We start from the raw sequence: 15,464 nt of genomic DNA on the forward strand, positions 1-15,464 counted from the left end.
ACCAGTTGCCACCGTATTTCGATTTCCATCGACATACGGTGATTTGTTTATCTGGGACCTGATTACTTTAGAATAACTGAAAGGAAAACACACATTTTGTTCAAGGTTTTCGAATTTGCTAAAATAGATTTTAAACTCAGTGTAGATTATTTTCTGCACAGAAATTACACAATAAAATGAGGTAATAATAAGTAAGATAAAAAATACTAAATAATCATGGAAATGTACGTTTAAAATCAATAAAGGAGGCAACACTCTATAAAAGTTCCTACCTCTGCCTTTGTTATCCACTATCATGAAATGCCTGTATCTCCAATGCTGTCGTCCTCACACATGTTTTTTTCCTGATGTAGCCACTTCAGATGTCCAGAGCTCTTTATTCCCTTGGCGCAAGTCAAGTGACAAACCGAAAAGCACCCACTTTGCTGTACTTGGTGACATTTCAAATGCTCCCGCTGTACACGGACAGGCATGGCTCCAGGTTGCCGGCGTCATTCGGCCATGAAGTGGAGCTCTGAATTTACAACAGGAAGTTAGTTTGAGGTTCGTAATGGAAGCCGCTGTCAGCTTTTAAACGGTCCCGCGCTGTGGTTTAGAGATGGCCAGCTGACACGAGCCAGTTTAAATTGCTGGTGGCTAATTTAACCGCCAGCTGCCGGCGGGTAGAGGGCTTTATTCCCACCGCGCCGTCGGTGTCTGGGGAGGCCTTTAAAAATGGACCCCCGAGTGGCTCCTGTCGGTGTAGGCCACATGCACTGTTAGCCCAAGATAGTGGGCTCTGCTCTTTGGCTGGTGAGGTGAAATGCACCATGTCATGCTGGTTTTAGACTGCATTGTTAAAACGACTCAACTGTGCCTGTAGCAAAAACAGACATTTTGAAACGAACTTTTTTCCATTCCAATTTTAACAGACTGAGCCACGTCACCAATTTTTTTTAAATTTAATTTTATTGGGAACTATAAGACTTAATCTTCTATAATGAACTGCTTAACAATAGTATATTTTCTTTGACGTCTGAGCCGCACCCACTTCCCTATGCCTGGAAAACTACCCGCTGCATCATAGCACCTACGAGTCAACATACGGGGTAAAGCGAACTACACAGCTCAGAAGCAGAACCAGCAGAACCACCAGCAGCAGCAGCAGCAGCAGCTCAGCGGGTCTACGTACCGTCCAGTACACATAGGTTCAACAAACACGGTTAGATATTTTATCTGGCATTGGCTATGGATGAGGACGTTTCAATGAAAGAATCCAGAAGACGCGAACGCCAGTCAGGTAAGGCTTGCTCCGTCAACACGGTGTGCCGTGCTGGGCAGCTTTGCCACAGAGGGCGTGATTAAGTAGCTAGTCGTTCGGCGGGAGCAAAGCAAATGTGAACACTAAGGTATTTGACTTTTAAATTAACAGTGCATAGCTTAGAATCGTATCCACACCCAGTGTGAAAATCCCAGTGTTCGTTTAAAACTGACCAGCCTTAAGCTACCGTAATTTAGTTAGCATGCTCCACTCACATGCTAATAGTAGCAAGCGATCGATAACTAGGGGTAAGGTTTCAGTTTTTGGCAGCAAATGTGTCAATGCGAAATAAATATTTCTTAAAGACAGAGTAGAATATCGCCGGTTGATTTTTAATTGAACGTAGTCAATTGTCGCTAACGGCTTTGCAGCCGTTGGCGCTTCAGTGTTAGCTCTGGGTTACACATACACGGCCGTGAAGACTTGCGCAGGTGGAAAAGCTCGCTTTTATAAGCTCACCCTGAGATAACTGGTTAGAGCATTGTATGTGTGTAGGTTAGGTCTCAACAGCTAGCCTAGCTGGCGTTATGGCCGAGGTGAGCTGGATACACCTTTAGTAACTGGGTGGGATCACTTGTTGAAGTAACAGGCTTGTTTATATCAGTGACGTAACGACGTAGCTGTTAACTTTGTAGGGAATAAGCAATCACACAAGACAGTTGTTGACATCATGGCGACTTGCCTAAACGTCAGTCAGTATTCATAACATGGATCCAGTAGTTACTGACTCCTCACTGATTGCATAACTGTCAACATTCCTCTAAGTCGTTCAATGGCGTTTTGACCCTCTAACTTTGTCTGTAGGTTCAAGCAAGCACGGTTTACATGATGGTGAAGGTACGGTATCTCAGCCAGTGAATGGTTGCATGCCGCTGGCAAATTTTAACGGAGCTAAACGCTGCAGGCAAGGCGGATGGTGTGATTGCCAGTGTGTAGCCGGACGAACGCCTCCGGGCTGTGGGTGTGGACATTGTGGATGGAGGTGGCCGGCGCCGTTGAATCAGGGGGGTTGCGGCACGCAGCGGCCTCGCGGTCACGTGGCTCATGTAGCCCTCAATAGTTCCAAACGGATCCGCGCTGGCGACCTGTTAGACTGGTCTCGAGTGGGACAGGCAGCAGCAGCAGCAGCGACCATATTCGCAGCGATTTTGTTAATATATTAACGCGTTATGAGCATTGAGTACTACGGTAATTACACTTACAGCAACACTCTTTTTTTTCTGGGGAGAGATGGAGAGACAGCATCAATCAGTTTTTCTGTATTTAATTTTGGCGAGAAGCGGTAGTACTCCTATAACTTACAATACATTTACAGTATATATGCATTAGTTCATTTCTCCTGCTTCTGTGGTCATAATTACCTACATTCTAATGTTAGCTTATGTTAAGACATTCACACAAACATGTATAAAGAGTGTAATATCGATGAATGCAAGCAACTGCTCAGTTTAAGCCAAGAAAGAAATTCGGTCAATAGTACAAAATAAACAAGGCAATCAGCTGCGTTCAACAAAACATGTTATTATATAACAAATCCACAGAGAGGGTACATGAGTTTTTCCATGAATGGGCAATCTTCAAAGAAATTCATTCGACCTCCTGCAGGGAGAGAAAGATGGCAGAAAGCAGGCCACGAAAGGCATACATGTGTATGTAAACTTTTGCTTTAAATATCAAAAGTAAAAGTACTCATTGTGCAGTAAAATGGTCCATGTCAGTGTTTTAGTATTACATATGATGTTATTGTATTAATATTACTGCTGAATTAATGTGCATTTTACTGCTGCAGATGTTTAAGTTTGAGCTAAGTTTAAGTACTTTATCATAAACATTCAAAATCACCAAATTTGGAGGGACACGGATTAAACACACATCAAAAGCCGATGTGTCCCAAACATTTTCATAAGGTTGATTGCAGAGGTGAGAGTACACACCTACAGTTAGGTCCATACGTGTTAGGACATTGGCATGATTTCTGTTATTTTGGTTCTGTTCTCCAGTACATTGAATCTGAAATTAAATGACTATTAAATTTGTGGGTATTTTCAGATGTATCAAGTGAACCATGTAGTAATTATCGCCATTTGACAGACTGCCAATTTCAGAGGAACAAAAGTTAATATAAGTTCCTGTATATCTAAATAAAATGCTCACATTTAGTACTTTGTTACCGATTTCTTCAATTCGATGACCAAATAATAAATAACCTCATACTAAAGCTAAAAGTCTTTAGTTTGAACTCCTGATCATTGTTTCATTTCAAATCCAGTGTGCTGAAGGACAGAGGCAAAATAACCAAAAATTGTGTCATTGTCCAAATACTTATTGACCTATCTGTATAAATACCAAACCAACCTTACACCTGTAGGCTAGCCCAACAGCTAAACTTCTCTTTCTTCCTTCCTCCAATTACAACAGTTGGGAGATTGTGTACATGGGGTGTGTTCCTCATCATCAGCAATCAGTGGTTAATCCCTGGCAAGATTTCAGCAGTTCCCTCTCCGCGTGATCACCACTAGACAACATCACGTGGACGTGTCTGGTGACAAGCAATCTCCCTAATAACAAAAGTGTAACAGAAAGTATTCATTATCAGGGGTGCAAAAGGTGACAAAGATGGGAGCCCTCCCCCAATTTTTTAAAAATCAGCTTTAAAATATGGATTTACAGTCTTTTTAGCTTGAGGATGCAGGGAAAAACTCACTCTAGAATATGCTCCTTTCTGAGAAAGTTGGAATCACCAGTATGAGGTCTTTCTGTCATTTATTTGACATCCTCAAAAGCCATGTTTTCTGGGAAATTAAATTAATTTTTTTTATTAGTCACAGGGAGCCATAAACATGAGGAGTTGTGTTCTGCAGTTAAAATATAATCACTTTATTCTGTCTAACAACTGTTAAAAATATGACTTCAGTTTTATGGTTATGCACATTCAGCTGGCCTAAAAACGAAATATATTCCATGGTTCGTTGGTTGTTTTCTCTCCCTAGAGGGGATTTCCACCACAAGGCCATGCAGTCTTGGGATCCATTTTTCTAAATCTTCCTCTGCATTAGGAGTGTCCCTTGATACACACATGCGCACACACATTCACACCACACAAAGGGAAGACCAGTAGCTGAAAACAAAGATGTGTAAATGCCTCTGTAGCTCAAATTAATTGTTTGTCCCATGTACACTATTTACATATTTGCAAAATGTGGAAGAGAACTTGTCTTGGTTATTGTTGGTAGGATATGGTATTTGCATTCCACTACTCTTAAAATATTGGAAGCCTATGAAGCCTATAAGCATGTACAGTTGCCAGTTTATCATGTACACCAAGCTAAAACTAATGCAGTCTGACAGTCCTGCACAAAATGTACCTTCATGAAGGTTTTATGTTCAGTTTTTGTTGTTTAGAAAGCGTTGATACAACTCTGCTTTCTTCCCAGGATACAGAGAGCTGTTTTCGTTAACTACACAGTTTGTCGCTTTTTGGGTCCTCATTAACTAAAGCTGGCTACATAAATTTACCACTATAAATTAAATTCATGAGAGGTCAGCTAATGTGTTAAAATGTCAAAGAATGCAGTCATTTCATCAACTTACCAGCGAGTGTGCTTGGGGAACACTGAAAATAAAAGGGGTTCAATGCTGGAACTAATTCAGTGTTTGGAACTATGGGTTGCCTCACGACATGCGTCACTTCCGCGTTACAACAGAAGTCTATGGCAGTGTCTCAACTCTCTTATTCAATGGCGCTGGAGGTGACATTAAACCTGACGAACCATATACATTTGTAAAAGTTTGGGTGTTAACAGATGGATGAAAGCTGCACTGATGCATGCCTGGACTGAGAGTGTAGGTAGTTTAACAAGATAATAAGTGTTACATCTGACAGAACTTGCTTGATAACCAGCCGTTTGTAAGTGTTTTAAATGGAGTGTATATTTATTATAGATTTTTATTACATATTTATTATTAATTATTTATTCCCACAGATAATTTGAATCAGGTGAATTTATTCCAGCAAATGTATTTGTCTTTTTTTCTCCTAGCTTTGGAGAATACAGACTCTGACATTGGCTTGTGTGGCTGGCTGTTGGTCGCAAGCTCAGTCCTTCTCATGCTGGTTACCTTCCCCATCTCTATATGGATGTGCATTAAGGTCAGATGCTTGTCAAGTTGTGTGTTTATTTTCCACTGTACAAGCAAAAGACGGCTGGTATGCTAGTGTAAATTACTGAGGATGGCCTAGTGCTGCAGACACATCCTGTATGTTTTAAAAAAAATATATTTATATATTTATTATATATATATTATATATAATATATATATTATATATATTATATTACTGTACTAGCAAAAGACGGCTGGTATGATAGTGTAAATTACTGAGGATGGCCTAGTGCTGCAGACAAATCCTGTATGTTTAAAAAAAAAAAAAAAAATTTATATATTTATTATATATAATATATATATTATATATATATTTATAATATAAAACCATTTTTTTGCATTTAGTTAATCATCTTCAGTGAGCAGGGTAATTGCTTTTTTAAATACTTTTGTACAAGCCATTTGTGTGCTCTTTCTCTGTACACAGATTGTGAAGGAGTATGAGCGAGCCATTATTTTTCGCCTGGGGCGCATTTTGCGAGGAGGAGCCAAAGGACCAGGTCAGAAACCACCATTGTTGTTTATTTGTTTTTGTTTTTTTCTTTTTTTTCTTTTTATACAACTGCATCTATATTTTTTTTTACTCCATCTACATTTTCAGTTCTTTTTATTGAAATGCACCTCAAAAATGTTTCCAGCATGTATATTAAGTGCTCTTCCACTAATAAGTCAAAAGTAAATTTTTTGGTACCAATAAATGCTCCCTTGTCTCCCACTGGATCAAGATTCTGGTGTCTTGACATTTGTTTATGAATTCCAGTTGCTTTATTAGGCCCTAATAAAGCAACAAACAAACCAAGCCACAGTATGGTCTGAGAGCCAAGAAGACATTGTAAATTGAGGTGACTGGAATATCTAACTCGATTACGGTCAAACATCTGTTTCTTATAGAAAGCACTTTCTAGATCTAAAATACCTTTGGACCAAGGGTTTCACAAGTTCATGTTTACGTTTTCGATTTTTCTTTAGTCTTTCTTAAATGTGGAGTTGTGTTGTATTCTCCCCTAAAGCATATGAATTGGAAAGCTCACATTTTATATTGTAAACATTCTTGTTTTTTGTGACAAGGGCATGTGGAGGAGGAATGACTAAAATCTAAACCAGTGGCTCACAAGCAGCAGAAACCACAGAGAGGATGATGATAAAAGATGACTGATATATATATCAGTCATCTATATATATATATATTTAGTATGACCTTTAAAGGGCACACTGAGCACAGAGCTCATGCCAGTGTCTGAGAGTGTGTACTGCCTGTTTGTTTGTTAAACCAGTAGCTTATAAACAAATAGATAATCTTCATTCAGTGCTTCAGTCATTTTTGGACCACATGTTCATGGCAAGATGATGTCATTGTGCGACACTTAACCTGTCAAGGCAACCAATATTTACTGGTTACCTTGACATTTACATATCATTTTTTTTCAGCCTTACGGGGGCGTAAATATAATTTCTGGTGTGGTTTTTTTTTTTTTTTTTTTTTTTCTCCCCCCGCACTAAGTGCATTGCTGGGTCACTTTTAGTTAACACTGACCTCCTTCTTCAACAGAGCTGGAGGACACCAAGCACTGGTCTGTCATTGTCCAGATGAACTCTAATTTCTGGGGCGTGGTGCCTCTGCTGGAAACAATAATGAAAGGTCACATGACCAGCTCTTGATCTGATCTTGCCAGTCCTTCGTCTTTAATGCAGTTAGGCTCCTGATTGATGACTCCTTTTCCCAGCAGGCTTAATGATGTTGGTTGCTATGAAAACTCTGAGGTTCAAAGAGTATGCAGATGTATACAGTGCAGATCACAAGTATTTGAATAGTGACAAATGTTTTTTTTCTTTTGGCTTTATACTCCAGCACTCTGGGTATGAAATGAAATGGTAACTGTGAGGTTTAAGTGTTGACTGTCCGCTTTAAACTGAGGATGTTTACAACCATGTCAGACGAACAGGGCAGGAATTGTAGCTGTATTCATACAGTCAAATACTTAAAAGGCAGTGACTGAATGAATTACTCTACTACAGCCTTCCTCACTACTGTTTCTTTCAGAGGCACCCTTAAAGCTGAAAAGCATGCTAAAGTCAGTGCTAATGTGCTTACAATAAGAATGCTAACATGCTGATGTTAAGCAGATGTGACAATATTCACATTCTTAGTTTAAATGTTAGCATGCTAAAATTTGCTACTTAGCATTAAACATAAAGCACAGCTGAGGGGAATGTTTTTAGCTTTGCCAGTATTTGGTCACAAACTACAGTGATCCAAAAAAAAAAAAACGACCTGAAGGTGGCACTAGATCAAAAGTCAAGAGATCACCAAAGTCATTACATGTGAGGGGCGCATGGATGTCTGTACCAGATTTAATGGAAAGCCATCCAGTAGTTCGCAAGACATTTCATTCAAAACTACAAATATCATTGTTACCATGGTGCTAGAGTAAAAGCCATGTCCATGCGGTAGTTAATCGAGATACCAGTCTGAGCTGAAGTTGTAGACCCTACTGACCGACATTCTGACATTGTCATCCCTAGAGCCATGCCCCTGGCATGGCTAAAAAACCTTAAGAGGAGAAAAATGGAAGAAACCGTGGGAAGAATCACACAAGACAGAAGGCCCTACTGTACTTTCCCACCACCCCCTTCCTGCTGGCAGGCAGGATGACAAAAGGGAAATCACTGGTACCAATTAAAATGGAAAATATGTAGGGCTAATAATAACAAGAGGATATCCCAGCTCAAAGTTTAGCCAATTGGCAAGCTGCCATATAGATATGCACAAGTTTACTGAGACCCGAGTCCACAGAGCCATATGTTGGCAATACTACTGCACATTAAGGCTGTAACTTTTTATCGAACATTCATTCTAAGATGGGAGAAAACGCTAATATTCGCACTGTAATGACCTGTTTGAATTCAAAAATTACAGTCTATAAGCACAGGAGACAGTTTGAAGTAGTATGCCTTGTGATCCCACAGAGGGCGCTCTAAAACCTCACTATAAGCTTGACCTATGGCATGCCCTACTGACCTATCAGTAAACTAAGCATGTAATGTCATGTTGTTTGCTACGAAAATGGAGGACACTAGCGAGCAAAGCTATCCTGAGCGGACAATCACGACAACAAAGCATGTGAGATACAGTGTGGAAGTATTTTTGGTTCTACACCATAGATGGAGAAATCACTAACAAAAGCAAGGCTGTATGTCAACTTTGTACAACGCAGCCGTCTTACACTACAACGACAACAAGTTTGAGGACTCTCCTGCTAGCTTGACACCGAAGTGAAGTCGAACGGAGCAACTTTATGTGCACAGCCTCATCTGACTGCCTACTATTCGGCACACCCAGCTTCCGCAGGCCCCTCGCCTCGAAGCTCGTAAAAAAGCCATCACAGATAAGGTAGTAAGATTTATATGCAAGGATATGCAGGCCATTGGTATTGTTTCAGGAGAGGGGTTTGGGGATCTCATAATGGAACCCGAGCCACGATATACAGTTCCAAGTAACGCCGCAATCTCAACACACATAGCACAACTATATGACACCACACGGGAAAACATGAAGAATAATGAAAATAATGTTGTTTTGTGTGTGTGTGCGTGCGTGTGTGGGCAGAGGGAGACATTTGAATTCATTCAAATGAATTGCCTGTCATTTCACATTCGTTCGAAAAGTGGCAGACCTACTGCATATGTGTCTGTTACAGGTCTGACTGTCTTTATGATCCTATTCTCAGTGATGAGACTTCTGTTTTGAAAGGAAGTGTATTTTTTAAATAAAAATACACACTCCCACAAGGAATAATTTGCATACATCTCATAATTCACTGTCTCTTTATCTTTGATTTCTTGTTTCTACTGGATCTAAAAACCAGGCATCGTCCTCTCGAAATGCTGAAATGTGACTCCTTAGTGAGCCCTGGGGGCCCCTTTTTATGGCAGCACATGGTAATAATAGAGCTCTGCCAGCAAACCTCACATTCCTGACGAGCTGGAGGAGCCAATCCCAAAGTTGACTCCAGCATTTGGTTTCCCATAATGCCCCTTACCCTCACCCTCGTAATCTGGCTCCCTCTCCATCTACAACAGCTGTTATACAATAGTGACTTAGAACATGTCCCCATATATTTTGTTTGAAACGGGCTTGTAAGGACAGTTTGTCATAAGATGAAAAGGGGTTGTTGTAACATTTTGTATCTGTTTACACTTCTGCCATGAACAGAAATGTTTATTCATGTACAAATCTTTTTTTACATTGCTTATCAGTGTAATTTTCCTCTGTGTCACAAGATGGTTTTCAGAGACTGCGCGAGAGCAATTTAGACCTCTTTATCTGTCAGATAAGAACTAAAGTTTTTGAGAATTTTGGGAATATCATAGCCGAAACGGCACGAGGAGACTGCTGTTGTCTTCATTTCCCCTCCTGAACAGACGGTTGTATCTCACCATTTAAATGCAAAATATCTTAACAGGAAATGCAGCCTGAAAGTCTCTAACTGTTGTGGTATTAATGTTTGCTAAATGATTGCACACTTAGCACATGTCTATTTCACTCCGGCACATGCCTCGTAGTGTTTGTTGCACTAATTCAATTATTGTGATGTGAAACAGGCTTATGAAAGCTGCAAATATCCACAGCTTTGCTACGTTGTCAGCACAGCTGTACTCTTAGAAAGAGCTTGACTTGGCCGTCTGTCAGAATTTCATTCTTCCCATTGTATTCAAACATTTGTGAAGAAGCTTTCCTGTTATTGTGTTTACAGTGGCTTTAGTTTTTGTTAAAACTATTTGCATTCATGTGATTCCACAGGGTTATTCTTCATCTTGCCGTGCACTGACAGCTTTATTAATGTGGACATGCGCACCATCAGCTTCGATATCCCACCGCAAGAGGTATGACATGCACACGTCCAGTGGTATTAAACAAATACATTGTTCACATTTCCTGAAATTCAAAGGACATCAAAATAATTGTGCAGATTCTTGACAGAGCCCACCCGTAATACACTCTTTGGCTGAGAAAACTATACAAATCATTTTAACACTTCTATGAAACATTTTTTCCTTCACACCCAACAGTTTCTTCCTGTTATTTCCTCATGTACGTGTTTAATCACTGTCCTGCTCTCAGGTTTTGACCAAAGACTCTGTGACAGTGAGTGTGGATGGTGTGGTGTACTACCGCGTCCAGAATGCTACTCTGGCCGTGGCTAACATCACTAATGCCGATGCTGCCACTCGACTGTTGGCCCAGACCACCCTGAGGAACGTCCTGGGTACCAAGAACCTGGCGGAGATCCTCTCTGACCGCGAAGAAATTGCACACAGTATGCAGGTAGCGTACCGTAGCAGTTGTACGCGCTGTTAGCTGGTGCTGTAATTCTAAACACGTCATCGCTGATCACTGACTGTGTTTGAGGCTGAACCCTTGAAAAACGCACAGTAAGGTATTATGCAGCAAACATCAGTAAAAATAGATGCAGGCAATATTACGAGTCTCCAATGACACAGACTGACTCATACAGAAAACAGTAGAGGATTAAAGTGCCACCTTGCTTAGAGTCAGGTTTAGCAGCTGCGTAATACAACTGTCACCTGAACTGTTTGTCGGTTTCAGAGTTAAGCTAACAAACTGTGTGTAACAGCTGTAAACTAAAGGGAACCTCAGGTAATCCTGGTTTTCCTGCACTGTTCGTCTGATGCAGCTGTTAGTTGTTGTTGCCTTTGAGCTTAATTATTTATTTTTTCGTCAAACGTTTACTTTCGGTTTATGTGGAGCTATGTAAATGATCAAATATTTATTTCAAGTGAAGATCCAGTCAGAAGGTTTGCCAGTGATCAAATGTGTTTTTGGGAGCACTCGTATCAGATGGAAAAACAGCCCAGTAACAAGTTGGCATTAGTCCTGACCAACTTTATTTTCTTTGGAGGCTTTTGATAAAGACCAAAATTATATTTTAAACAAAAACTTTTTTGTGATTAACTCCCTTTCAATTTGCCTTTTTGCATTCTTGGCAAGCTTTTTTTAGAACCCAGCATTGCAGACAGACCCTGCCAGCTTTCATTATTGTAAAAGTGAAGTAAAATTTGTTGGGCGTCCGAGACCACATTTGCACATATGCTAATGTGCATACAGAGACACTGAAATGCAACAGAAAAATTTACCAGTAAGTGGTAAATTCTTTGCATAACTGCTCTCATCTGGCTTGGAGGAGGGTTGAATTAATAGGCCATTTGGACATTAACATCTGTGTGAATGTAAAGCATCTAATCACACAGGTGATAACTCTCCAGTTCAGTTGTCAGAGAAGTGTACAAGTCTAGGTAGTGATTAAATGACTTAAATCCAGGTACTTGTTTGCCAACACTGACTCCTTTGCTGCTGCATTGAGAGCTCGATTCACTGTTCGATGGTCATACAATTATTCACAGCATGAACATAAACACAGCTGTATTTACATTCACATCCAAGGAACCTGCAGCACAGAACATCGCCTCGTACTTTTCATTTTTGTTTACACAGCAAGCGGCTTTCTCTGATTGGATTTATTACAACAAGAACAAACCTTCACTGTACCCAGTACAGAGACCAGTCTGTATTAGATGGTCATCAGAATCATCCCTCATAAGATACTTAATCTATACAACTTAAAATATGACATGCAGCCTTGCACAAAATAATAATTGTGGGTATAAAATGACTGCAGTAAGATAATGCTGGTTATGGTTACAGGTTTGCCACAGTGTCATGAAATTTTGGGTTGTCTATTGTGGTGTGAGCGTGTGCTTTATGTGCACCTGGCGTCACCCTTATTTGATGAACATTTATTTTTGCATTTACACCATCTGTGCTTTTTAAATGTAATTTCTTTCCTTCGGACAGAAAGATGCAACATGGTTGAGCTCCATCTGCTGGACAGTTTAGAACAATATATGAGAGTTTGCTTTTAAAGAAGATGGGAGAGGAGGGTGGGGTCAGAAATGTTTTTTCCTTTTTTTTTCACATTTGAAACGTGGTGAGAAAATCTGGGCTACCAGATGCATGTCTCTGCTAAAAGTGGACAAGTTGACATCCTTCTTTAACTACGGTCAGAGCAGACTGCGTATGCGCTAGTAGTCTTATGACAGCTGGCCCATGAGGGCCCGTCAGAGTAAATGTTGAACACTTGTCTTTCTGTCCTCCCAGTCCACTCTGGACGACGCAACAGATGACTGGGGGATCAAGGTGGAGCGGGTGGAGATCAAAGACGTCAAGCTGCCCCTTCAGCTCCAGAGAGCCATGGCAGCCGAGGCTGAGGCCAGCCGCGAGGCCAGAGCCAAGGTACGGTGCCTCATCCTGTCAAGAGCAGGAGATCCCAACAAATCTCACAACATTCCCACAAGTTTGCACTTCAACCTTTTTGCACTTCAAATTGATGCATTGATAAAAAATCACATTGCATTACAGGATTTTTGTCATTTGTAAGGGGACATATTGGTCTAATCCAACTAAATAATTTTAGTTTATTGAATATCTTTAGTGTAAAAAAAGAGAACTGTTGAAAGATTACAATGGGATCAAAAGGAATTTTAAAGAATCAAACAAGAAATCCATCACGTCAGTCAAACAAGTTTAGCAAAAGTTCTCAATGATGACAGATCTAACTCTTGGTACGGAGTTTCTTCCGGTGGGCTGTGAGATCAAAGCCCTCTGTCCCCGTCATTCACCTCTCTTTCCTCCTGTTTTCCTCTCAAGGTGATAGCAGCGGAGGGAGAGATGAACGCATCACGTGCACTGAAGGAGGCCTCCCTGGTGATTGCCGAGTCTCCGTCAGCCCTGCAGCTGCGCTACCTTCAGACCCTCAACACCATCGCCGCTGAGAAGAACTCCACCATCATCTTCCCGCTGCCGCTGGAGATGATGAATAGCTTCATGAAACACTGAGAAGTCTTCACAACACATCATTCACATGTAAACACTCACACAACACACATCATACAAAAATGCATATTTTGGCCCTGTGTCCACTAAGCATGTCTCTTTGAATCAGTAGTACTACCACACAACAGCTTATGAGGTTGTGATTGTGGCTCATGACGCACTAAACTGTCCTAAAAAAAAAACTAGTGGTGACCAACACCAGCTGTTTAAACACTTGTTATCGCATCGCCATCTTTGCATTTGAACACACCACAAAGACCGTAGTCGACAGCCAGCCCACATGTAAGTATGTTTATCACCTGTGAGAGAGGAGATAACTCCATACCAGGAGGTAGCAGCTGTCTGGATTAGTAATCTGAAAAGGAAAAAACGAAAACACGGGTGGATTGACTGCGCGGTGGTATTTGGCTATTTCATTCAGTTGCAATTTCTTTGTAAAAATATTCTTTGAGATCAATCAGAAAGCTTTAGCAGATGAGCAGAAGTTAAAAAATTGAATGTAACTTGTATCACGTTTGCTTTACTCAGATCTGTTTCTCTTCTTGTGCACTGATCTGTCAGGCTGAACAGTCAGTCAGTCAGAGAGCTCTCCATCACCAGCGGTTCAGCGCGCTCAGTTGGCTGAACGGCTGCTGATGAGGGTCAGCCAGAGCCAATGGTGCCAAACGCAAAGCAAAATCTACACCAGTTAAGACGGGTGTCTGCCAAGAACCAACCAAAGGTGCTATGCTGTACAGTATTTAGATTTATTAGTGTGAATGACACTTCTCTCAAAAGCCATAGCGCAGCAGGTGGTTTAGCTTTTATCCTCCAGCTTTATTTTTGATTTTATTTTTCAAATGTAGAAATCAAGGTTCCCTGACTGTCAGAAAAGAGGCAGGAAGCCCAACCTTTCTCATCATCCATTTTACAAACATTTTAAAGGAAAGTGCCGGCTGGATATGCAGTCTTTCACCTGCAGACATACCCCACAAACAACCACGAACACACGCGTGCCTCCTTGTATTCATATAACAGATATCTCCTGCTAATGTGGCACTACTGCGACCACTGCTGGTATCATGTTTATTATGGTTATTATAATTTTATACCTAAAATCCTCGACCAGACTGAACTGAATGAGGTTTGCATTTGGCATAGTTTATCGCATACTAACCAGCACCGGAGATATGCCCAAGTCCTACAACAACCCATTCAGAAAGTAGGGATTGGCCAGTGACAAATGATAGTACAGGAACACACACAAGCCAAATGTGGCTGAGAGGTGACTAACAGTTTTTTTATTCTTACTGGTTGTCAGGTTGGATGTTACCATTATATGTTTACATTGGGCTTTCTGTTCATACACTGTATATTTGATATTCAGGATGGTGAGTTCACTCAGTATTCCTCGCACACAATCAAAAAGTGACCCTCATCAGCCACACAGGTAGTACTGTGTGTATGGCAGGGCTGTAAGTCGCCCTGTTATTTTGTCCACCCCCCGTCTGGCTTCATTAATCTGTTTAGGAGGAGCATGGAGTGAACTTTATCGCCAATCTTTCAGCCAGAAGCCTTAACTTACTGCAATGAGTTCTTTTTACAGTCTAATATCCCATTTCTATGCACTTCCATAAGAATAGAACTGAACAATTTTAAGTACCTATTTTTTATTTTTATTTTTTTTTAAACAGCAGTATTTTATCATATATGCTCTTTCTGGGTGTAAGACAAAATAAATAGTATGTAGTTGTAGTTGGTCATTACAGTATCTAGTCTATGTCTGACTTAGTCGTGTTACTATATATGTAAGTAAGTGTTTGTGTGTGTGTGTGTGTGTATGTATGTGTGTGTGTGTGTATATATATATATATATATATATATATATATATATATATATATATATATATATATATATTGCAGTCTTGTGAAATTTATTATAGTTTTGCTGTGGCTACGTGGAGGGTTAGAATATGTCACAACTGAACCCAGGTTTATGTGGCAGATATTTGATAGATGGATATTGATAGAAAGCCTGTTACATTATTTTACTGCATTACTACAGCGTTATTTTTGCTACAGCTACATAGCAAATACGCTTTTCATTGTGGG

General features: G+C 40.4%; 1 protein-coding gene across 2 annotated transcripts; it reads left to right on the forward strand.

The window, feature by feature from the left end:
• Positions 1 to 506: 506 nt before the first annotated feature.
• Positions 507 to 15,206, forward strand: stom (stomatin). Of its 2 annotated transcripts, XM_040157311.1 has the most exons (8): positions 507 to 1,279; positions 2,105 to 2,137; positions 5,341 to 5,450; positions 5,889 to 5,961; positions 10,263 to 10,345; positions 10,584 to 10,787; positions 12,639 to 12,773; positions 13,188 to 15,206. In XM_040157311.1, exons 1-8 carry the CDS (start codon positions 1,228 to 1,230, stop codon positions 13,374 to 13,376), a joined length of 879 nt encoding a protein of 292 aa, XP_040013245.1. In that variant the 5' UTR covers positions 507 to 1,227; the 3' UTR covers positions 13,377 to 15,206. The 2 variants fall into 2 exon arrangements, with proteins under 2 accessions (XP_040013245.1, XP_040013246.1); XM_040157312.1 differs by lacking the exon at positions 2,105 to 2,137 and having other exon boundaries at positions 617 to 1,279.
• Positions 15,207 to 15,464: the final 258 nt, after the last annotated feature.

The sequence above is a fragment of the Xiphias gladius genome, chromosome 20, assembly GCF_016859285.1.
Source record: "Xiphias gladius isolate SHS-SW01 ecotype Sanya breed wild chromosome 20, ASM1685928v1, whole genome shotgun sequence".
Lineage (NCBI taxonomy): Eukaryota > Metazoa > Chordata > Actinopteri > Istiophoriformes > Xiphiidae > Xiphias > Xiphias gladius.

Bases quoted from the DNA above. Each gene is read 5' to 3' on its own strand.
- stom (XM_040157311.1), top strand. From the start codon at position 1,228: ATGGATGAGGACGTTTCAATGAAAGAATCCAGAAGACGCGAACGCCAG. The intron at 1,280-2,104 runs GTAAGGCTTGCT...CTTTGTCTGTAG, and splicing joins AAGACGCGAACGCCAGTCAG to GTTCAAGCAAGCACGGTTTA. The intron at 10,788-12,638 runs GTAGCGTACCGT...CTGTCCTCCCAG, and splicing joins AAATTGCACACAGTATGCAG to TCCACTCTGGACGACGCAAC.